This window comes from Sarcophilus harrisii, chromosome 1 (genome assembly GCF_902635505.1).
Source record: "Sarcophilus harrisii chromosome 1, mSarHar1.11, whole genome shotgun sequence".
Taxonomy (NCBI): Eukaryota; Metazoa; Chordata; class Mammalia; order Dasyuromorphia; family Dasyuridae; genus Sarcophilus; species Sarcophilus harrisii.
The window spans coordinates 504,341,670-504,367,820 of NC_045426.1; the positions used below are offsets into that span (position 1 = coordinate 504,341,670).

General features: G+C 32.8%; 1 protein-coding gene and 1 pseudogene across 2 annotated transcripts in view; both read left to right on the forward strand.

The window, feature by feature from the left end:
• TWSG1 (twisted gastrulation BMP signaling modulator 1) overlaps positions 1-26,151 on the forward strand; it is a 63,644-nt gene that overhangs the window by 6,761 nt on the left and 30,732 nt on the right. For both annotated transcript variants that reach the window (XM_031946635.1, XM_031946634.1), the window contains exon 3: positions 19,231-19,330. In XM_031946635.1, coding sequence (XP_031802495.1) covers positions 19,231-19,330 — 100 coding nt within the window. The remainder of the gene's footprint in view (positions 1-19,230; positions 19,331-26,151) is intronic.
• On the forward strand, positions 22,630-25,169 carry LOC100929121 (annotated as a pseudogene).

The following is a 26,151-nucleotide window of genomic DNA, read 5'->3' on the forward strand; positions in this document are numbered from 1 at the left end:
AATTTTTTTTGGCTTTGTGAGAGAGTATTAATAAGAAAGGTTTTTTGAATTTAAAAAATGTTTATCAATATTTAGCTTAATTCTTTTTGAAGCTACGTAAATATGGAAAATGTAAAACTAAGGAGTTCTGTATAACTATAAATCCATATAGGAAGACTTAGTCAATATGATATATGAGTAGAAGTACACTGAATTTGGAATCAAAAAACCTGGGATTAAAATCCCAGCTTTGACATTTACTAGGTATATGACCTTTGACTAAATCACTTAACTTCTCTGGGTCTCAGTTTCCTTATCTCTAAAATAAGAATATTGAGCCATTTAGATTGCCTTCTAATTCTATAGCTATAATCCTATGAACTCACTGGACAGAGGTGGACTTAACCAGGTACATGCGGCATCATTAGTGATGCTGACACTTCCTGGGGAGGTAGATAAAGCCAAGTAGTTAAATTTAAGTTCTCCCAGCATTATAAAGAATATAGATTTTCCTTTTCAAAACTAGCTAATACTTTGCAACAGGCCAGTTAATGTTTTAATTTGGTTTGAAATGTTGAAAAAAATAGCATTACAATATTTTAGAATATTTGTGCTGTCAGGGAAGCCTTGTATACTCACAGCATAATTTGAGTCATTCCTGCCACTCCTACAAGTTGCTATGCTTAAATGTGGTCCTTGCATAAATATTTATTTTATGCTTCTAAGGAGAGGAAAGTCTTACTTTAAATGTCTAAAGTTAAATTTAGTTATCTGGCTTTATATACTTATTCTTTAACTCATTGTGATCATTTAACTAGGTTTTCTTATACAAATAAGATTGTGTGAGGATTCTCTTCTTAATGGAATGTTTATAAAAACTTTAAATTTCCCTATTTCTATTTTAGAAATCTTTCATAACTTAAATCTTTTTTTCTCCTGTTCCATGTACTCAACATCAAAATACTCTATTTGTATTAAGGAAAGAAGTTTTTATCCTTGCCTAAAACAAACCATCATATTTTTCAAATGGCTTAGGTGTCTTAATTAGATATTAACTATTTTACTTTTTACATGTAGGCATAAGGAATATATTGATTGATCATCTTAAATTATTGAGCAGAAATATTTAGCATTCTTGGGTATCCAGTTTAAAAATCCTGTGTCTTTATCCTAGAGAAAACTGTAATTAATGTAGTTAATAATTTGAATTGTAAAAGAAATATCTAGTTGTTTTGTACCTATAATACAATACAGTAAAGAATTCTCTATTTTCTATCTATATAAAAATGGTTTCAGGAAGGATCTGTCAGATTATCTTCCATTATTTGTCTTGTAAACTATATTACATCTTTGTCCCTTTTTCCCGTTTTTCTTTTATCAAGTAGTTGCAACCTGTTTTTTCATTTATATGGTTTCATCAACATCAACTCTTGGTGTAGGAGCTCCTGACACTCCAGTAGTACTCAGATTCATCTTTTTTGTTTAGATTCATCTCTTTACTCAATTGGAAAGTTCTAAGGAATTGTTTGAGACACGGAGGATGTCTTGCGAAGCATCATATAGGTATTAATTATCAGCAGGGAATTTGAACTCAGGTCATCTGACTTGAAGACCAGCAGCAATTTATACAGGACTGGAAATCTTTAAAATCCAGAGTAGAGAGAATTCTGGGAAGAGGACAGGATAGGTCAGAAAACTTTCTGCTCTCCAAATTTCCCTCACACAGAAAAAGACTGTATTTTGCTTATAAACAAACAAGTCAGGATAAAGCAATTGTTCTTCTAAGACAATCTAAGACGACCCCAGGAAAAACCTGACCTCCTGGGTCAAAGGTTCAGCCCCAGTGAAGTACAAAGCCTCCAGGCCAACTCTCCAAAATCCATAAAACAACAAGCCCTGAGGGCAGCTGGGGTTGGGAGGCAGTCTCAGCCCCAAGGTCTGTGTGTGGGGTCTGGTGGCTGAGTAGAAGATTGAAAGATTTTGTACTGTGGAGAAATGCCATAGTGTTGCTGATCAGAGTCAGTTTGGGCTGCCTCTGCAGGTAAGAAAGTCCCTTCTGGCTGTGGGCATTTGCAGGAGAGCAGAGTCCCTCGCTTCAATTTCAGGGAAAAGAGAACAGGTGTAATTTGTAATCCCTCCCTTAGGAGGAGGGATGGCAAGGAATAAAATCATTTATGGGACAGTGGAGATCTGGGGAATTGGAAGGGAGGGAACAAATGGGCATAGGACTTTAGTCCAGGTTTAATTGTGTAGGGAAGATCCCAAGATTGAGCCTGGGATAGATATTACAAAATAACTGGAAGAAGGACCTGAGGCTTAGGGCATTATTTCCCAGATCTTCAGATTAGAATTTGATCACACTAATTCCTGCTAAAAATAAGACAAAAAAAAAAAAAAAAGAAAGAAAGAAAAGAAAAGAAATTAAAATGAGCAAGCAAAGAAGAAAGAATCTAACCATAGGTAGCTACTATGGGTTTAAAGAAAATCTGAGTTTGTATTCAGAGAAATATAATGAAGCTAAAAAACCAGTCCTTTTGTCAAGTGGTACCAAGCAGAAATTTTTTTTTTAGAACTTAAAAAGAACTTTAAAAATACTTTATAAAAGTCTTCTAAATTCAGAAAGAAATTAGAGGGCAAGGGAATACATTAACAATATACAATATCAGGAAGGAGAGGATAAGGGAAGGATTCTTAGAGAGGTGAGTATGTTAAGAAATAAGGCAAGATAGTGGGTAAAGCAGAGGAGTAAGGAAGAATAGAAATAGGATGAGGATAGTAAGAAAAAATAAGAAGGAAAAAAATATACAAGTAATAATTATAGCTTAGAATATGAATGGGATGAATTTACCATAAAATGAAAACTGATACAGATTAAAAATTCAAATTCAACAATATGTTGCTTTCAGGAAACATTAAAATGAAAGATACACATAAAATAAAGGTCAGGAGTAGAATTTATTAATTTAAAAAAGCAGAGTGAATAAGCAGGCAAAATTAAAGCTAAAATAGATTTAATCAAAAGAGAATAGCAAATATATTGTGTCAGCCATATTACTCAATGTTGTTTTAGACCATTTAAAATAATTAATATAAAATATCTGAGAGTATACCTTATAAAACAGAGACAGGAACTTTATAAATATTAACATGAAGCACTTTTATATTTATTATAGATATTACTTATTATATTTAATAGCATTTTAGATTTTCTTGAAATTTTATCACTTTATATTGAATCCTTATGTTCTATTATATATAATTTTTTTCTTTTATTATTTTGTACTTTTTTAAAATAAAATTTAAAATGTTAAAAAAAAAAGTTAATTGGGGGGCAACTAGATGGTGCAATGGATAGAGCATCAGCCCTGAAGTCAGGAGAACCTAAATTCAAATCTTGCCTCAGACACTTAATACTTACTAGCTGTATGATCCTGGGAAAATCATTTAATCGCAGTTGCCTTGCCTTCCTTCCTTCCCAGCCCCCCACCCTCCCACACCCATCAAAAAAGATAATGTTAGATTTAAATAATTGAGGTGGTATTTATTGTTCTTGGTATGTAAAGCCAATATAATACAAAAATGACAGTTTTATTTAACTAATATGTAATTTACTCCAATTAAATTACTAAAAAAAATTTTTACTGAATTAGAAAAAGTAAGAAAAGTTCATTTAAAAGAACAAAATTCAAAAAATTCAAAGAAAGGAAGTGCAAGGGGAAAGATATAAAGGAAGCAGATTCAGTATTATCAGATCTTAAACTGTATTATATGTGCATTATTGAAATGTAAAGTGGATACTTTTATGCAAGAATAGAAAGAATATAGAAAATTGGGGAAAGAACTTTCATAGATAACTCTGAGAATATATTTGGGTTAGATACTGCTATGGTGTAGGACTGACGAACTAATTTACAAAAGATGCTATTTACTTCCAGAGAAATAGGTGACAGGTGGAAATAAGCGTAGTACAGTTTTACATATATGTATATGAGTATATATGTGTTATGTTTGTACATATATGTAGAGGGTATATATACAATATAGCCTTCTTTGGGGGAAGGAGGGAAAATAAAGTAAAAAGTGAACAGTAGAGAAAAAAAGAATTTGCTTCAAGGAAGCAAAGAAAAGCTGGACAACTTTGAAAACATTATGTATTATTTATAATGGATTTTCTTGAAATGGAAATTTATTGCTTTATATTGAATCCTTTTTTGTGTACTGCTGTGTTCATGGCAATTCATTTATTTTCTTATTTTGTACTTAAGTTTAAAGTAATTTTAAAATGTTGAAAAAAATCAAGAATAAATATCTAAAGATAATAAGTCAATATAATAAGTCAATGTTACCAAATAAAAGAAAGAGTTCAGCACTATCCCATAATGCATAGGGTTGGGTTATATTTATCAGAGTCCAAGACAAAAAATAAAAATGTTTTTTTCTCATTCAGAACTCTCTGAAGAAAGAATTCATAATTTCTCTTTAAGAAAGCAAGTTATTTAAGAATTTTGTACCATGAGTTTTTATAAATTGTCATGTAAAGATAAAAAGTTGAGAGGAATAAATTGTTACTGTCTTTACAGATTTTACTATTTTAAAATTTTTTGTTTTGTAAAAGAAATGGATACCTTTTAGACTTACCTGTTATATTCAGCCTAGGCTTTATGGGCTTAGTCAAGAAATGTATGATTTTTTTTCTGAGGACTGGTCTGGCTAGCTTAGTTTGGAGAAATTCAAAGCCATGTTGATCTGAGGGTGTGAGAAGCTCACAAAGACCAGTCTATAAGTTATAGAGAAACTACAACCTATGTTGGTGCAAGTAAATACGTATTTACAAGTTAATTGATGTTTAGCTATATTATCAATATAATATATTGTGTTATATAAGTTGGGGTTCCTATACCAACCACTCAACATCCATCAAAATCAATTAGATAGTGTATTTTTACTACCTTGACAACTCTTTTCTTTTTCTTTTTTCTTTTTTTTTTTTATTTAATAGCCTTTTATTTACAGGATATATGCATGGGTAACTTTGACAACTCTTTTCTTAACTTATAGTTTGTTTAGCTATTGTTTATTATGGGTGGTTGGTAAATCAAAATAATGTTGTTTAATCAGAGAAGTATAATTATATTTATGTTTATCTTTTCTTACCCAAAGACTAAGTGTTTGGATTCCCCCCCACACTTGATAAAATAAAAGAATATAATAAGTAATAGTGACAACATACTAATTTGCTGATAATTAATATTCTTTAGCAGTGATATGAAGTTACCTAAGAACATTTTTGGTTGCATCATTGTGTATTCTTCTGGATTTGTTTGCTTTGATAGGAACTGAGGTTCATGTGTGTATTTAGTTGTATTTTTTTTAAAGGAATTTGAACATTATGAATCAGGTAGTGTATAGTAGGTAATAAACTTAATTTTTTTTTCATGTTAGTTTGGGACAAAGTACATAGAAACTTATTCTTACAGCATATTTTAGAAAACTTTAAAATTTTTGAATTTGAAGAATCTCCTTGTGAACTTTTAAATTTAGTCAACAATTTTTCACCATGGTTGTTTTAATAATATACTAGCAAACTTCTCAAGTCTTGGCAAAAGTTAGAAAAGTGGATTTGGCAAAAGTTGGAAAAGTGGAAATATTTAATAATATTCAGCTCCATAATATAAATAAGATTCTTCCTTAGAGTTTTAACTAGTAGCCCCAAAATAAATTTCCATAAAATAAATATGAAAACTTGCTGAGTCTTAAACAAAGTTAATAACATTTTGCTCAGATTTTAGTGTTATATTTCTGGCTAACTGGCCACACAATTTTGTACAGGATGAAACTTTATATTAATTACAATGAAATAATTGTCCCTATTATCTGGCACTCAATAAATTAGCTTGAGTCACATCCATATTCCATATTTCTCATGATATAGATTTTTGTGCTTTTAGCTACATTGATGCTATAGCTAGCCAGGACAGAAGTAGTCTGAAGAGAGCTTAAGACTGTGATGAATAAGTTGAAATCAGAAAAAAGAAATGGAGAGGGAACAGACTGGTGGTGAAAATATTCAGAATACTAATGAGAAAAGAGTAACTCTCAGCTAACCAGTCTTTTAATTAATCTGAACTAAAATTTGTTTCATATGCCAGGTATCAGATCTTTTACTGTAGTGACTGAATATTAGTAGGATACAAAAGTTTTGTATGGATTACTGGAAAAGAAAATTCCTTTAAGTTGCACAAAAGTTGAAATAGGGTTTAATTTTTATCATTGATATAGCTGTTGGCAATACCAAATATAATGAGCCCAAACCCCTAAAATGTTCATTAACCCTTAGGATTAATGCACAATGATTTGGTACTATGGGACAGCATCAAAGGTTAATTTACTTAATTTTACCGAATCTAACAATGAATGAGTTAAGAAAATAACTTTTATAAAGCCCTCTAACTATGGGGACCAAATGTGTATCAATATAGTATTTTAACCTTTTTTATTGTTATTTCCTTGATTTTTTCTCATTTCTTCCCTTTTTGATCTGATTTTTCTTGTGCAGCATGATAAATGTGGAAATATGTATAGAAGAATTGCACATGTTTAACATATTGGGAAGGAAGATGGGGAGAAGGGAGGAGAAAAATTTGGAACTTTTTCCAAATTGGAAAAATTGGAATAATTAATAAAGACTTGATGTTGGTTTTTATAAGTATCTGTTTCTTAGATACCGATTTGAGAAATTCAGATTAAATCATTAATTACCTTCCCATCAAAGATTACTTTCTGCCCATTCTCTGTATAATTTAATTTACAGCTACTTGCCTTTTGTGTCCTCCTTTAGAATGTAAAGTTCTTAAGAACAGCCAGTGTTTTTGTCTCTCTTTATACTTTTTTTTGCTTTGCATATAGTAAGGGCTTAATAAATATTTGTTGACTGACTCACTTGCAACTTTTTAATAGAAAGATACTTTTAAAAATGTCCTTATTAATATAGAGGCATCTCTGTTAGCTGTTATTTTTACTGTCTATAAAATTTTTTAAAAAGCTTATTTTCCAAATATCCTTATGATCATCACACTTTATTTGATATTTACTTTCAATAACATATAAAGTCAATACTTAGGCATGAATTCCTTGATAAGCTACCCATGTTAATTATTACTAATTATACACAAAATTCATTGTTTCAACTTTGTACTAATTTTGTTGAATGGTTACATTCTACATCCTTACTTATCCTTTTCTCCTTTCATTTTTGTGCAGAAAAGAAGTTTACTTTCTTAAGAAATTTAATTCCAGTTGCATTTCTGGATATCAGACAGGAGTGATGATCAGAGGATTCGATTTGAGATCCCCAATTCAGACTGAAATGAAAACTGGGCCAAAGAAAGCTTGTAGATATTGAAAAGGGTCCCAGTAATTAGACATGTTTTCTGTAGTTTATTTCCTCTTATGCAAAAGAAGGTTTCATTCAGTTATATGCTGTCTTTCTATCTAGTCTTTAAGGAGTTGTCATGTTAATGAGAAAGACCATATGCAACAAATTTATGTATAAATAACACACACACACATACACAGTAGATTGGAGTTACCTCAGTTCTCAGAGTTTTTTTTTTTTTTTTCTCAGAGTTCTCAGAGGAAAGCAGTAGAATTGAAGGAACCTGAGAAATTATCTCTTGCAAAAGGTAGAATTTGAGCTGAGATTCAAAAGAAGTGAGAAGGCAGAGATATGGAGGGAAAAGAACAGGCAATGAAAAAACATGAAATCTAGGAGGTAGAATGTGAAATGTGAAAACAATCAGAAAGCCAGTATCACTGGACTGCGGAGTCTGTGAATAGGTTAAAGTATTAAAAAAATTGGAAAGTCAGGAAGAGGCGAGGTGGTGAAGTGCCTTAAAAGCCACACAGATCTTTTTTTTTTTTTTTTAAATCTTTATCCTGGAGGGAATCCATGGGAGTTATTGAATGGGTTCAAGTCCTGCCCCTGACATATTGGTTCTGTGGCTTGAGTCAAGTCACTGAACTTCTCAGAACCCATTGAACACTTAAAAACTTTAAGTTTTGGAGGCACTAGGCTCTGCATTGGCAGAGAAAGTGTCTCCCAAGGAGCTTTTCTCAGATCCAGTCAAAAATCAAACAACACAACTTCATAAAAAGGTGTGGAAAGTGAAGGGAATATTCACACCAATAAGAAATCATTTAATTGCTGAAGCAGTTTCTTTTTGTAACTAAATTTCTACTTTCTGAAGAAAAGAAAATGTCAGTCTTCTTGCTTCTTTACTCTTTAGCAAAGTGGAAGAAGAAAGATGGGAATATCATCTTTGTTGCCTGGCAGCCAGTCTTCAGCAGTCTAAACTTTCATCTTTGTCTTCACTAATATGATACTGAAGATATAAATTACCTATCAATTTCTAACTTTCCCTTTGTTCTTAAAACCTTTTACTTTGGGAGATAATCACTAAATTATAAATCATTAAGTATATTACCATAACATTTCACTCCCACTGAAATGTCAAAGCACAGCACATCCAGTAAGAGGGTGTACAAACATCCCCTTTAGTGTTAGATCATCAAGACATGTTCAGGCAGCTCTCAGGCAATTTCTCCTAAACTTATGTTAGCATTAATCTTATTCTATTGCACACACCTTTGATTAAAATTTTTTAAAGGGCGGATACATGACAGTAAAATAAGTGGTTACTTCTTTAAAGTATCAGGTTTTGTAATAAAAGTTATTAAGTTGTCATTAATTTTATGTTATTTAGAATATTGAATGAAGCATCTTAAGCTAATTGTTGAGGGAGGAGTAGGTGGGAAAAGGGAAAAAAAAACTGTAGCTCTTCTGGTAAAATGTTACATACAGCCTTGCAAATTCAGACTAGCATAATGAGCACTATGCTCAATTTGTACACATTTTGAAAAATTCAATGACCACTGCAGAATTAAAATCTCAGGGTTAAAGAACTCAAAGTAGTTAACCATCCTAGTTCCCGGTCTCTGGTTACTCTCCATTAACAATGATATGCTTACAGAGTATTTAAGAAGATTTGGTACAGCCAATGTAGAATACAAGGTAAAATTAAGGGTAATACCATCTCCCCAATTGTGTATAAGATGTCTCTTTATACAACTGAAATTTGCAGTGGTATTCTTGGCCACCATTCACACTATTGACTCTTAAGGGTGTAGACAGATAAATGGCACATTTATTAAATGCTTATTATATGTTAGTTACTGTCCTAAGCACTAGGAATATTAAGTCAAAGCAAACAGGCAGTTTTGTCTGAAAGAAGCTTATATTCTATGTTTTTCATTTTAAAAAATGTTATTTTTAAAATGATGAAAAATATAGTGAATTTCCATAGATAGAGGTTATTTATCATTTAGGATTTGGCTTTTGGGAGTGAGGGCTTTATTTCTTTTTTTAATTTAATTTTTTTAGAGGAAGAGGTTACAGACAAAAATGAAGGAATACAATAAATACCAGGAATGATAAATATGAAATAGAGTTGGGAGAGCATATAATTAGACTAACCAAAGTCAGAGTAAAGAGAAAGATGCCATTAGAAGGAAGGCTCTGTGAGGAGGGGGAAAAAGCAATCTCATAGTGGGCTTGGTCCTGAAAAGGGCTTAGCCTATTTTTAAAAGAGCTAATTAACGAGATCTTATTTTCTTTTCTTTCCAGTTACCTCTTCTCTTATTAGAAGCTTTCATTGTAATAAAGAAAGCCAGCATATAAAAAGTGATGCTGGGGGAAAAAAAAAAAAGGAGTGAGGAGAGAGTCCTATAAAACTGTAGGAAGTAGAACTGTTGTAGATGCCTGCTTCCTAACTAGATAAAGCAAAAAGTTCAACTCTCCAAGCTAAGATGTGAAGTCAGATTTCTGGTAGTGTGGAAGTGATCAAAGAGGGGAGCCATGATTAGATTTGAGGAAGTGGCAGTTTCTAGAAAAAAGCTCTAAAATAACTAAAAGCTCTAGATATCTTTCAAATAAACTCCTATCTAGCAGTGTTTATTCCATTTTGTAGGTACAAAATCTTTTATTTAACCTTATTGGATTGAATTTTCATAGTCTGGTGTTCTAGCCTATCAAGATACTTTTCAGTCTTGACTCTAGCATCTCCTGTGTTAAATATGCTTCTTTGCTTGTATTGTCAGCAGATTTGCTAAGTTTGTGTTTAGCTTTTTCTAAGAAATTGATGAACGTGTTATGTAGCACAAGGCCAAGCTCAAATCCCTGGGATGTTTCATGGGAAACTTCAGTTTGATATTGGATTTTTTGTATTCAACCATTCAGCCATATCTAAATCCATCTAGTAGCACCATCATGTAGCTAACATCCCATTCTTTTCCATAGGAATATCCTGAGTGAATTTGTCAGATGCATTGCCCAAACTAGGTAAAATATGTCTGCATCATTTCCCTGATCAACCAGTTTAGTAACTATCCAAAAAAAAAAAAAAGAAAGAAAGAAGGTTGGCCTGGTATAACTTCTTGATCAAGCTGCGATATTCCTTAATCTTCCTCTTAATAACATGTTCTAGATTCTAGGAAAAGGGATCCTTGCCTGGGATCAATAACCTTGGTTTTTGTTTTATGGATGGGTGGATATGGATATGTATGGTTTTTAATATTTTAATAAATGTATTTCAGGATAATTGATTTCTTTTGTAATCTTATGTATTTTATTTTCTGTATTTATGCACATTATTCTGAGATGTCCACAGGCTTTACTAGATTACCATAAGGCTCTGTGACACAGAAAGAGGTTAAAAATTCTTGTTCTAAAGTCATAGAAATTCTTTTTTTTTTTTACCTCTGTCTTCTGTTCGAAATTTCCTACTTTCCATGTTTCCATTTACTGATTATTCCCTCACTCCTATATTACCTTACTCCTGAGATGACAGAGCTAATTAGAGTGGCCATAAGATTTAATTATATGTCCAATTCATTAATCAGTTCTTTCTCACTCATTGTCATAACAATTTAGAGATCGCAGTTTTCCTCTAAGGGTTGCTTTGGCTGCATTACAGAATTTTAGGGTGCTCTCATCATTTTCTCTGATGAAGTTATCTATTCCTCTCTGACTTCTCTGACCCACCATTTCTTTAAGATTAAGTTATTTAGTCTCCAATTTAATCCCTTCAAATGCTCTTAATTTTTTATTACATTGTGGTCAGTAAAGAGTGTTTTTAGCAATTGTACTTTTCTATGTTTGTGAAGTTTTTATACTCCAAAATATAGTCAGTTTTTGTAAAGAGGCTTTATAATGTTGAGAATTATGTATATTCCTTTCTTTTCCCTTTCAATAATTACTGGAGATCTATTATAGCTAGCTTTACTAAAAACTATTCAAGTTCCTAACTTCTTTGATTAAAACTTTATAAATTTAGTGCTGGAACTGATTGTTGACATCATATCATAGCAAATAATATTAGCTTCCATGTACATTTCACTTGAAGGTTTGCAAAATGCTTTACAAATATTACCTCATTTGATCCTCAAAACAAACCTGGGAGATTTTGCATAATAGAAAACTGAGGCAGACAGAGGTTAAATGATGACTTGATCACGGTGTCTGAGAGAGAATTTGAATTTAAGTCTTCCTGACTCCAGGTCGAGCACTCTCTTCACTACTTTACTTAGCTCCTCTAATCCATCCCCCTCATTTTATAAATAAAAATACCAATATGCAGAAAAGTTAAATGACTGCTAAGGGCACACACTAAGTAGCCACCCTGGGATTTGAACCCAAGACTTCTGACTTTATATATATACAATTCTGTTTCCACACAGAATGGTGAATAAGCCTTTATAGCCACTGTTCTTTTGCTACCACCATCTATGTCAGAATCATAGAATTTAAAATTTATAAAGGATTTGAGAGAAGATACCTAGTTTAATCTTTGAGTATGAATCTTACTCCTTAATATTATTGGCAATAATATTGGTAGCAATTCAGCCTTTGAAGACTTCTGATGAAAAACAACCTACTGCTTTTCATGGCTGCCTATTTAACTTAATAATAATTCTGATGGTTAGCAATTTTTTTCTGATCTCTAATTTAAATTTACTTTTTTATGATTTATACCCAATACACCTAATTTCTTCCTTTGAGAAGTCAGGCAAAACAAATCTAAGTCCTGGTCTATGTGATAGCCCTTCAGATACTTAGCATCTGTCTATTTTTTCCATCTTTCATACTGCTGCTCTTCACCCTCCCATCGTGCATCCCCTTCCTTCCTCCCCCCACCCCCCGTAAGCCAAATCCTCTCTCCTCCCAGTTCATTCCACCAATACAACTTCCTTCTAGTCCCTGAGTCGAAACCTTAAGTTTGAGGATATTGTTCTCAAAATTGTCTCTACTTCTACATCATTCCACATTGCCACCCCCAAGTACTGAGAGGAAATGCCTGGAATTGTGTGTTGAGATTTCCTTTGAAGTATAAATAAATCTCACTCTTTTTTTAATAGATACCTACATTCAGCACTTATATCAGATTTTTCCTTTTCCCTCAGGTTCTACATGAGAAATGAAAAGAAGTAGGCTTAAGAATTAAGTTTTTTCACTCATTTTGCCTTTTGTGTCAGTATGAGTCAAACTCCTCTGAAAATCCCATTGTGAAACAGCAGCTTTATGTAACACTGCTTTCTTCCACTGTGGACTAAGGAAGGAAAGAAATTTGTTTGAAAACAAAAGGTAGTGGCAATGTCTACTTGCCTACCGAACAGTTGAAACTGGATGTCCATGAAGCATCTCATTTCCTCTTTCTTTCATTTCTTCTAGAAATAAGCCTAAAAGTTGTGTCATTGAGTAAAAGAGTTTTCATGGTTTTATGACTTTGGGGACACATAGGTGCAAATTGTTTTCAGAATGGCTATATCAATCCACATGTCCCATATTCTTGAAACCTCTCTTTAATAATTGTATTTTTATTTTTTTGCCAATCTCGTAAGAACAAGGTAGAACTTCAACATTGTGTTAATTTGTGTTTTTTCAGTTTTAGTGGTTTCGGCATTTTTTTCATAGACTATTGTTCCCTACATTTTTCCTTTTTGAATTGTCTGGACCAGATCCATTGATACACATCTATAACCCCAACTATTACGTAAGCTGATGCTGGTGGATCTTCTGAGCTTTGTAGTTCTGATTTGCAGTGTCCTAAACCATTATGGTGTCCAAATTAAATCTAGTTCCATTGTTTGTAAGCAACCTGTACTACTCAGTATTGGAATTATGCCATCAATGGCATCGGTACTTTGATACTGCCAGGATGGCAGAATGATGAGAGGCATTGAAATGGGTTACCCTTCACAAATTCTTGCAAGTAGATTTAGAAAATTTACCAGATCCAGATCTGATAGGGAAATCCAGAAAAAGTCATAATGAGTCAATCCAGGTCACCATAGGGAGATAAAATGGTCCATAGACACTGGGACTAGGGGAGAGGATATGCAACAGTGCAAGAAGAAATCTCAGACTCCAAACAGGGTTCCATCAGACCTATACTGGGTCATTATGATTGGGACAGTAACGGCACATTTATTTCTCACTACCCTTTTCTGGGTCACAGATCCATGACAGAGGAAGAAGAGGATCTGTGTGTAGGATGGCATTCTGAAGGAGGAAAACTGAGAAAGGAAGAAGTTCAGCAGTAGTAATGGTGTAACTTAGACTGTATTAAAATAACAGTATCTCAAATAAAACATTTAGCCCAGGCTGCAAAGAAATCACTGAAATGGGAATACTAGATTAAGGAAATCTACAATTCTGCTACTCTGAACCAACAGAACTTTTCAGTTTATTGATAGGGATACAGTTGAACAGAAGTCTAATCTTCCAGAGACCCAAACTCAAATCAGAGTTTGCAGGGTTCTGATAGTAGGTGAGGAAGAATTTGGGAGGGGAGCTACAGTAGTTAACAGACTTTGTTTTGCAATGGATCATTTTTTGAAACCTTAAAAGATTGCAGATCCCCAACCTGCCCCTGAGATCCTGGAATATAGAGATGTATTCTCTTAAGAAGACATTACAGGACCAGTGTAGACCTTCTCTTTCAGAAATGTGGCAGAGACTAACCTAATGTCAAATCCAAAATCAGGGATTTCACAAAGGAGAAAAGGGATTACACTACAATGAGCTATTTTGGTGGTGGAAACGCTCAATGTACAAAACACAGAAAAGAGAATGACTCCAAAACATCTGTAAGCAATGCCTTAGTGAATAGCATAGCTTGGGCACAAATTCAGTTGGAATTCCTGGAAAAGATGAAGCAAGCATTTAAAAAGAATTTTAAAATATTTTTCATAAATGTGATGAGGATGCCTGAGTTATGTAAGAAAGAAATGGAAAGGGAATTAATTGTTTGGCATAAGAGGTATAAAACAGTGCCCTAAGGAAAAACAACTGCTTAAAAATTAGAATAGACCAAATCGAAGCCAGTAATTTAATGGAGCAACAGGAAATATTAAAATAAAGTTCATGTAAAATATCTCATAGCACAAAGAAATGATGTGGAAAATAGATCAAAAAGATAAGGAAACTCGATTTCTAAAAAAAAAAAAAAAAAATGACCATTTAATGCTTTTGTCATTTACCTTTTGGAAAATGACCATCATTCTTGAATACTTCAGTCAGTTCTATGTCTTAAATATCAGAACCGTCTTAGAGAAATTTATTGCAATGATTTTTCTTTTGATTAATTGGATATAATTAGGAATAGGGAATGGATTTTTATTGGCATAGAATTCTTACTCATGTTTGTTTAATTAATGCAATAATGTTTTTTAAGAGTACTAAAAAGTTAAATGATATTACATAGTATATATCAAAGATGAGTCTTGCAACCAAGTCTTCCAGATTTCAGAGCTTACTCTCTAGATCTTATATAGTTGAGCTGTCTCTCAATTAAAATAAAAGCACATAAATTAAAAAGTACTAATTTTATGTCTATAATTTAAAATACAAGAGCTTTTTTTTAATGGCAGAAAGTGACATTTTTGCTAATACTTAGAACAGAGAATTTTAAAATATTCTTTAAACTGAATAATAACTCAGACTAAAACAGAATTTAAATATGCTAATATGCAAATGCACTACTTACTAAAATAGAATTGATGAAATATTTTGGCAGCAGCATATCTTTAAATACTTGAAAAGTTGTATAACTCAGAAGATTTAAGGAAGATGATGAGGGATTAACCTAAAGCATTTGGTCATAAGAGAATTATTTCTATCGAAATGTAAAAGATTAACATTTTGCTTTTCAAGTACAAAATATATATATATATCCCTTTTTATAAAATATGAAATTCACATTCCTTTAAAAATGAGGATAGCTCAGTAGAATTTTAGATTTATTTTATATCTTATTGAACTATTTAAATTTTTCCTTAATTTAAAAAAAATTAACAAGCATGGGAGAGAGTTAAATGGTACAATGGATAGAGCACCAGCCTTGGAGTCAGAAGGAACTGAGTCTTGATTCTTCTGTTTTTCTGACCACTCCCATCTTCCATATCTCTAATGTGTTGTCATCTCCTATCAGTTCTAAGTTCTGATTCTGATATTCTCAGTACCCTGTTGCACCCAGGCCTTTCTTACCTCATGCCTCGACTTTTACAATAGCTTTTAATTGGTCTCCTTGCATCAAGTCTCTCCCTTACTCCACTACATCCTTCTCTCCAGTTGTCAGATTGATCTTAAAGTTTAGATCTGTCCATATCACTTCTCCTCTATTCAGTAAACTCTAGTAGCTGTTTTTCAACTTTAGGATCAAATAATCTATTTGATGTTTAAAATACTTCTTGACTGCATTTTCACTGTCTGTTCTTCATAGTGGGAATTCTCTCCCACCTCACTCTCTACGTATTGGTCCCTCTGGCTCTTCCTTTAAATCCCACCCAAAATCCCATCTTCCACAAAAAACCTTTACCTGTCCTTCTTTGTGTGAGTGCCTTTTCTCTGTTTATTATCTCTAATTTACCATGTACATATCTTGTTTGTACATGATTGTTTGCATATAGTCTCACTATATCCCTTGTGAACTTCTTGGGAGCAGGGTATGTGTTTTGCCTTTCTTTATATTTCCAGTGTACAACATAGTACTTGGCACATAGTGCTTAATAAATGTATATTGACTTATTGTTTAGTAAGTTTTGGGGCATAGTTCGAAAATGATTTCCAGAATGACTCTATCACTTCACAGCTCCATCAAAAGTATATTAATAGACAAACCTAGGAACTATATGAACACAATTACAAAACACTTCTCACACAAATAAAGTCTGATCTAAACAATTGGAAAAATATCAGTTGCTCATGGGCAGGCCAAGCTAATATAATAAAAATGACAATTCTACCTAAATTGGTCTACTTGTTCAATGCCATACCAATAAACTGTCAAAAATTATTTTATAAAGCTAGAAAAAATAATAGAACTTACTTGGAAGAACAAAAGAGCAAGAATAATGGGGGGGGGGGAATACAAAGAACAGTGGCCTAGCAGTACCAGACCTAAAACTATATTATAAAGCAGCAGTTATCAAAACCATTTGATATAGCTAAGAAATACAGTGTTGGATCAGTGGAATAGGTTAGATATACATGGCAACAATAATCTGACTATAACAATCTAATATTTGATAAAATCCAAAACTCTAACTTCTGGGATAAGAACTCACTATTTTACAAAAATTGCTGGGAAAATTGGAAAATAATATGTCAGAAACACAGCATAAACCTACATCTCACACCCTGTATCAAAATACATAATTTGATTGTAAAGGGTAATACTACAAGCAAATTAGGAGAGCAAGGGATGGTTTACTTATCAGGTCTTTGGAGAAAAGAGGAATTTATGACCAAAGAAGAACTAGAGAACATTATGAAATGCAAAATGGACAACTTTGGTTATATTAAATTTAAAAGGTTTTACACAAAACCAACAAGATTAAAAGGGAAGCATAAAACTGGGGGAAATTTTTTTTTACAGCCAGTATTTCTAATAAAGGTCTCATTTAAAATATATTTTAAATATATTAAGAACTCTGGTAGATTTATAAGAATACAACTCATTCCCCAGTTGATGAATGGTCAAAGGATACGAACAGACAATTTTCAGATGATGAAATTAAACACATCTGTAGTCATATGAAAAAATGCTCTAAATCAGTATTGAGTAGAGAAATGCAAATTAAAACAACTCTGAGGTACCACTTCATACCTCTCAGATTGGCTATGATGACAGGAAAAGATAATAATAAATGTTAAAGGGGATATGGGAAAACTGAGATACTAATACATTGTTGGTGGAGTTGTAGACTGATCCAACAGTTCTGGAGAGCAATTCAGAACCATACCTAAGGGGCTACAAAACTGGATACCTCTTGATCCAGCAGTGCTATTACTGGGTCTGTATCCCAAAGAAACCATAAAGGTAGGGAAAGGACCCACATGTGCAAAAATGTTTGTAACAGCTCTTTTTGTGGTGCCAAAGAATTGGAAAATGAGTAAATGCCCATCAATTGAGTAATGGCTGAATAAGTTATGATATATGAAAGTATTGGAATATTATTATTCTATAAAAAATGAACAAATTGATTTTAGAAAGGCCTAGAAAGATTTACATGAACTGATACTGAGCAAAGCAAATAAAACCAGGAATTCATTGTACATAGTAACATCAACATTAGGTGGTGATCAGCAATGACAAATTTGGTTCTTCTCAGCAGTTCAGTGATCTATAGCAATCCCAATAGACTTTGGACAGAAAATGCCATCTGCATCCAGAGAAAGAAGTATAGAGACTGAATGTAAATCAACACATGCTATGTTAACTTTTTTTCTTTTTTTTTTCCTCATGGTTTTTCCTTTGTGTTCTGATTTTTCTCTCCCAACATTTTCATAAAGAAATGTGTATTTTAAAAAATTTAATGTACATGTGTAGCCAGAAAAAAAGAGGAACACATGGCATCTCTAAAAAAATTTTTTAATTGTTTAAAATTAAATTAAATTAAGAAGTGCATCAATATACCAGCTTTCCTAAAGCTCCTTCAACATGTCATTTTTAAAAATCAAGTTTACAATCTGATGGGCATAAGGTAAGAACTCTAGACCAAACTACTAGTTTTTAGAAATTACAGAGTCTGTTTTGCTCTTGTGCTATTAATTATTTTGGAATGGGCAAGATAATGAATTATAAAATGAAATCCTGTTTCTCATAATAAAAACAAAACATGGAAGAAGTTCTTTTAATATTCTTTAGTCCTACTATATTACATTGTTGATGGAGTTGTGAACTGATTCAACCATTCTGGAGAGCAATATGGAACTATGCCCAAGGGGCTATGGACCTGTATCCCAAAGAGATCATAAAAAAGGGAAAAGGACCCACATGTGCAAAAAATGTTTGTAGCGGCCCTTTTTACAGTGGCAAGGAACTGGAAATTGAATGGATAGCCATTAATTGGAGAATGGCTGAATAAGTTATGGTATGTTATTATTGTTCTATAAAAAACAATAAGCAAAATGATTTCAAAAAGATCTTGAGAGACCTAGATGAAGTGATACTAAGTGAAATGAGTAAAACAAAGAAAACATTGTACATAGCAATAACAAGATTATAGGACGATCAGTCTTATGGACTTGGCCCTTTTCAAGAATGAAGTGATTTAGGCCATTTTCAGTGGTGATGGAAAGAGCCATCTGCATCCAGAAAGAGGACTATGGGGACTGAATGTGTATACAATATAGTATTTTCACTTTTTTCGTTGTTTGTTTGCATTTTTTCTCATTTTTTTCTTTTTAATCTTATTTTTCTTGTGCAACATGATAATTGTGGAAATACATATAGAAGAATTACACATGTTTAACATATGTTGGATTACTTGACATCTAGGGGAGGGAATAGAGGGAAGGGAGAGAGAAAAAAATTGGAACATTTTGCAAGATAGAACGTTAAAAACTATCTGTGTATATGTTTTGAAAATAAAAAGTGTTTTTAAAAATAGATTCTTTAGTCCTGATGCAGTTATCTCAGTTTCTTCTTAAATGAAGGTGATATTAAGGTAAGATAATTTTTTTCAACCATATTTGGCATTAGTATTAATTAAATTTATCTATACCTAATGAAATGAGACAAAATAAACACTATTTCCCTTTTTAATGAAATCAAAGGACATTTATTTAATTCAAGACATAATAATTTATGTATTAAACATCAAAAAAATCTAACTTCTCTGTTCTGCTACTAGGAACTTTGTCAGTGTCGACCTGGTGAAGGAAATTGCTCATGTTGTAAGGAATGCATGCTTTGTCTGGGCACTCTTTGGGATGAATGCTGTGATTGTGTTGGTAAGTTGATATTTGATTGTCTTATTAATATTTTCTGTACCATGATACTTTGGCTTAGAAGACAGTTACAAGGATATTGGTTTATATTCCTTGCTTTTTAAGGAAAAATTGAAATGCTTGCTAAGTTGAGCACTCTCAAGGACCTTTTCCAGTATTCAATAATACATGCCACTCAAAAGTCATTCCATAAAACATAAAACTTTCCTGCTGTAATTTTTTTTGCTTTATTTGTAGTAAAAATAGATAACAGATGGACTTAGAAAGATGTAAGAATTCTGATAAAATATGAACTTAGAAAGATGTAAGAATTGTGATAAAATATGATAAATGACCAACTATATTTTCAGAGGATCCGTGATAAAGCATGCTATCCACCTCCTGAGAAAGGTAATGGACTCAGGATACAAAATGAGACCCATTTTTGCATACGACCAATTTGGGAATCTGTTTTTGTTGGTTATTCACATTTTAGAGCAAATTAAATACCTTGTGGGTAAAATTTATGTAGGTAATAAATATCTGAGGCCAGATGTTTACATAGATTTATATCTTATTGTTTAAATTTTTAAGCATTTATTTTGAATCCTTCCCACTTCCCTTAAAAAAAAGTCTCTGCAATAAATGAGCATGGTCAAGCAAAACTATACAAAGACAAAAACAAGTTTTGTTGTTTTTTTTTTAAGTGAGAGGTTAGTAATAGAAGTTAATAATAGATTGCCAAAAAGAAAAACAAAAGATTGAAAAGAAGGTGCTCATGTTGGTCATATAGTGGCTATATATAGAGCCTTGCAGCAATAGAAAGCAAACAATATACTTCTTAATCCCATATATTTTAGGCCATATAAAGCAAGGAACACTCATCTTTGGAAAAGATGGAAAGAAGTGAAATACTTTCAAGTGAACGCAAGGTTTTATTGAGAGCATAGGATTATGAAAGGCAGAAATCTAGGGTGACTGTTAACAAAAAAGTTAGTATCAAGAGTGGAGAAAGGGTAAACAGATGGGGCAGAGGGACTAGAGAAGAAAGGTGGAACTGAATAAGACTAAGAATAAATACTAGGGGGGAAAGGTTTTTCCTTAGGTAGAATGTAATTCTTCATTTACAAGGTTAGAAAAGTAGGAGGTGAATATTTATCAGCTATACGATAGAAAGGGTATCAAATATGGAGAAGATCTTTTCTCATCTCCCGGGTGGAGTTGTATGTGGAAAGTGGGGGAAAAGGGAAGAGAGGCAGGGAATAACCTAGATTCTTTAGGGTGCAGTTTTCTCATCTATAAACTGAGGGGTTAGATTAGAGTGACTTTAGAAAGACTAAGATCCCTTTTATACCAAAATACATCTTACTGATCTAAACTAGAGCTTGACCCATTGCTGTACACATAATAAGTACTTAATATAAGTTGTTGAATTGAACATTATTTTTCAGATTTTCTTGGGGTTTTGTATGAGAGTTTAACAAGTATGATCATAGCTACCTATACAGTATGAATCAAAGGCATAGGTTGCATGTTTATCAAATTTTATGACAATATAAAGATAGAAAGGTTTGCTAGTCTGCCAAATTACAACATTCTAATCAAAAGATGTCAGCAAACTGAAACAAAAGACTGAATCTCATTTAATGAAATTTTGTAGTCATAAATCTCAAGCCCTTTGTTTTTTTGTCAGATTTATGGATAAATGAAGAATTTAAGACCAAAGAAAATAGTGCATTACAAAATATAAATTAGATATTTTTGATTTTATATATAATGTAAAAGGTTTTGCACAAAGACAATGCAACCAAATTTGTCAGGAAAGTAGAAAACTTGGAACAAATATCTCTGATAAAGGCCTCTTTTCTCAAATACAAAGAGAACTGAGTCAAATTTATAAAAATACAAGTTATTCCCCAATTGATAAATGATCAAAGGAATGTGAACAGGCAGTTTTCAGATGAAGAAATCACAGCTATCTATAGTCATATGAAAAAAATACTCTATCTGCTCTCAGAAAAAAACTTCTTAAATTCAAGTAAAGTGAAATGTACTGTATACAAAGTAATAGCAATGTTCTGGGATGTTTGCTATTCTTGGCAGTACAGTGATCCACAACTACTGTAAAGGACTTACGATGAAAACTGTCCGTATCCAGAAAAGGAACTGATTATGTCTGAATATAGATTAAAGCACTCTTTCTTTTGCTGTCTCTCTCTTTTTTAAACTTTATTTATCTTGAGGATTTTTATTTTCATTAAAGTGGGAGATCTGTGTTTTCTTTCACAATATGACTTTTATGGAAATATTTTACATAACTTCACCTGTGGTTTCTTAATTGTGGGTGGGAATAAGGGAGAGAACCTAGAACTCAAAAATTTTAAAATGTTAAAAAAAAAATTGCTTTAAATGTAACTGGGGAAAAATTAAATCAAATATTTTTTAAAAGCTTTAAATCACTTTTGATTAGAATTAAACTAATTAAAACAACTCTTAAGGGACCACCTCCCTATCAGAGCAGCTGCTGTGACAAAAAAAACAGAAAATGTTGGATCTTGGAATGGATATGAAGAAAACACTAAAACACTGCTGGTGGAATTGTGAACTGATTCAACCATTCTAGCGAGCAATTTGGAACTATACTCAAAGGTTTTAAAACTTGTGCACCCTTTGATCCAGCAACGCCACTGGATTTGTATCCCACAGATATATAAAAAGGGGGGGAAGGACTTATTTGTACAAAAAATAATTATAGTAGTTATTTTTTAAATAGTATTTTAATTTTCCAAATACATGCAAAGATAGTTATCAACATTCACTTTTGCAAAGTCTTGTGTTCTGATTTTTTCTTTTTCCTTACCCCTTACTCCCTTCTCAAGATAGCAAGCAATAGGTTAAACATGGGCAATTCTTGTAAACGTATTTCCATATTTGTCATGCAAGAAAATCCAGCTTAAAAAACACAAGAAAGAAAAATAAGATTAAATTTTAAAAGATTCTGAATGTACTTTGTCATAGTAGCTGCTACCTTAGGGTTGTTTTAATTTGCATTCTTCTAATCAATAGGCTCAGTAGAGGGAAAGGGGAGGAGAAAGGGATGGGATTTGGAACTGAAAACTTTTTTTAAAAAATATTTTAAAATTGTTTTAACATGTAATTGGGAAAGAAGATAAAATGCATATTTAAAAAAATGTCAAGTCCCACATGTGAGTTTTTAAAAATCAGTTCATTTCTGGATGCTGCAAAAATCAATTCAAATTGGCAATGGGTTTATTACCAGAACACAAATGTTGTAAAAAACCATCATTAAACTTTCATAAAAATGGACAAGAAAAAGTCATATTAACATTATCACCATTGGATACATAGTCTACTGGTCACCTCATCTACAAATATATAGAATTAAGAAGAGAATCACTGAGAAGTTCGAGAAGAAGTCTGCTAAGATCTGAATTCAAGGGCACCTTCAGATGTACCTAAGTCTTGAATAAATTGAAGGCTGATCTTGAATGTGGTATCACTATTAATATAGAAATTTGAAACCAACAAGTATTAAATAATCATTATTGATGTTCCAGGACACCGAGACTATCAAAAATAAGATTACAGACACATTTTAGGCAGACTGTGGTGTTCTGGTTGTTGCTGCTGGTGTTGGAATTGGAGGCTAGGATCTCAAAAAAGATCATGGACTCCTGGCCCACGCCCTAGATGTGAAACAATTCGTTGTGGGTGTCAGCAAATTGAATTCTACAGAGTCTCCTACAGCAAGAAAAGATATGAGGAACTCCTTACCTATATTTAGAAAATTGGCTACAACCCTGACACAGTAGCATTTGTGCCCATTTTGGACTGGAATATAGATAACATACTGGAGCCAAGCTAGAAAATATGCCTTGGCTTGGGGATAGAAAGTTGCTCCTAAGGATGGTGATGCTGATAGGAACTACACTGCTTGAAGCTTTGAATTGCCTCCTGCCATTATTTCATTTAATTTACAGTCCCTGCCCCTGCCCCTTCAAGATTAGTGATATTGGTACATTTTGGCCAGGTGGAGGCTGGTGTTTTGAAACCTGGTGTGATGGTCACGTTTGACCCAGTCAATGTTACAACTGAAGTAAAGTCTGCTGAGATGTATCATGAAGCTATGAGTGAGTTCTGCCTGGGAAGAATATCTCTATCAAAGATGTCTACCATGGTAATGTCAGGGAATAGAAAGAATAGCCCATGGAATAGCTAGCTCCACTGCACAGGTCATTATCTTGAACCATACGGGTCAAATCATTGCTTCCTATGCACCTGTTCTGGATTGTCACGCTGCTCACATTTCTTGCAAGTTTGCTGGATTGCAGGAGAAAATTGTCATTTTGGTAAGAAGCTGGAAAATGGTCCTAAATTCCTGAAATCTGGTGAGCTGCCATGATGGGCATGATTCTGGGCAAGAAAATTTCTCTGATTATCCTCCTCAGGGTTAATTTGCTGCTATGAGCAGATCACTGCAATTGGTATCATCAAGGCAGTTGACAGGAATGCTACTGAAGCTGACAAGGTCACAAAATCTGTCCCACAGGCTAAGAGAATATTCTTTTTAACACCTCCCACTTCAGTCTTAGTGGTGGAAGAATGGATTCTGAAATGTTTTCTCAATTGAGGGTAATAGTAAAGAACTAGTTAATGATTTCAGTGCATCATAAGACTTCAGGAAGAAAGGAATATTTTTAAGACCATTTGTTTTGTGGCAGTTTTAAGTTAATAGTTTTTAAAATCAGTAATTTTAAATGGAAGCAACATGACCAAAAATCAGTCATAGAATTTTGACACCATTAAGACAGTTTAATATGTGGAGGGAAAGGAGGAGCAGGAGGAGAGGGGAGATTAACTCAGACTCCAAAGGAGTATTGATAAGGAGTGCTGCTCACTTCCTGATAAAGAATTTATAAACATATTCAGAATGAGAGACACATTTTTAGCCATGCCAATGTAGTCATTTGTTTTGCAAGACCATGCTTATTTGTTGGAGAAGTTTTTTTAAGGGAAGTGGAAAGGATTAAAAATAAATCCTTGTTAGTTGAAGCTGTAAAATTTAATTTTAAAAGATTCTGGATGCCATATTTTTCAAAAATCTTGACAAGCTGGATTATGTTGAAAGAATAACACCAGGAGGGGCAGTTAGGTGGTGCAGTGAGTAGAGTACCAGCCCTGAAGTCAGGAGGATCTGAGTTCAAATGTGGCCTCTTAACACTTCTACTGTGTAACTCGAGGCAAGTCACTTAACTTCAGTGGCCTCAGCAGAAAAAAAAAAAAGTAATAATAATAATAATAACACCAAGATGGCAATGGAACTTAAAACCATACCATCTAAAAAAAATTGAATCAAAGAACGGGGATCATAATATGGTTTGCAGAATTGAACACTAAAAGAATCCAGAATTTCTGACTAAATATTGGAGAGATGATTTGTGTAAGGAACATTAGGATTGTTATATACAATAAATCTTTTTAAAATGTAGACATGTAGTATACATTTCCTTGCCTCTTTAAACAAAGCCTAATCAGTCTTGTTGAGCTTGTTCCTAATGATTTAAGTCATTACCAGCATCTATTATAGTATACAAAGTGATTATATATTTGTAACAAAAGATCATTTTTTCCTGGCTTTTCTCTTATTAGCAGGCTATCAATGGACTATCTTAGTTGGTGTTCATTTTCCTGCCTCCTGCAAAGAGGCTTCTACTTTGACTTGAGAAATCAGATAAGTAGGATTATCAGGACAAAAGTATAATAGAGGCCACTAGGTATTACATGTTAATAGAGTTTGTACTTGGAGTCAAAAAGACCTAGATTCACTCTGATCTCAGATACATACTAGCTGTGTGATCCTGGACAAATCATTTAAATACTCTGTCTCAGTTTTCTTATCTATAAAATGAAGCTAATAATTGCACCTCTCATCCAGGGTTGTTGGAAAGATAAAATGAGATATTTGTTAAATGCATTGCAAAACTTTAAGCACCACCTAAATGCTAATTTTTGTGTTTTTTAATTTAAAAAATTAATTTGTTTTTAATGTTATTTTTAATATATAGAATGAAACAAACATTTCCATAACATGTAATAATTTTTTTTAAAAAAAGATGATTTCAGTAAGCAGAACTAGATTTAATCACAAGACATGGATTCAAGTAGCTTTATCACTGTACCTTAGTGACCTCAGACATATTACTTATTCTCTTTGCACCTCAGTTTTCTCATCTGTTAAAAAGGGCCAATATTTCCACTATCCCCATGTTAGAAGATTCAACAAAGTCCAAAAATGATTCTCTGTAGACAGATTCTCTAGAAGATCCTCTTTGCTAATAATAAACGCCCTCAATAAAACCTGTGTTGACTCAGAATAATTTGTTTTGACAGTTCACATAGGTAAACCATGTTAGTGAAGAATGCATATTGAACAAATTATGAAAGCCTCACTGAATTAAAAATAGTACATTAGTAGCTATGTCTTAACAGAGGTAATAGAGATAAACAGTGAAGAGTATGGCGAAAGAAAACTATTTTTATTACATTTGGGAAATGGTGCAGCACTCTTACTGTGGACTTCCACTAGATCTCATCTTTGTATAATCACTTTTCAACTGGGGGTGTATGGAGCTAGATAGTACTAGACTTGGAGTCAGGAAAACTAGCTTATCTTAGACATTTGTCTCTGTACTGCTCAGCAAGTCACTTAATCTTTCAGATATAGTTCCACCTCCTCTATAAAATGGTAATAGTAATAGTCTTTACTTTTCAATGTTGTTTTGAGAATTAAAAGAAATAAACCAGTATATCATTGGCAAAGATTA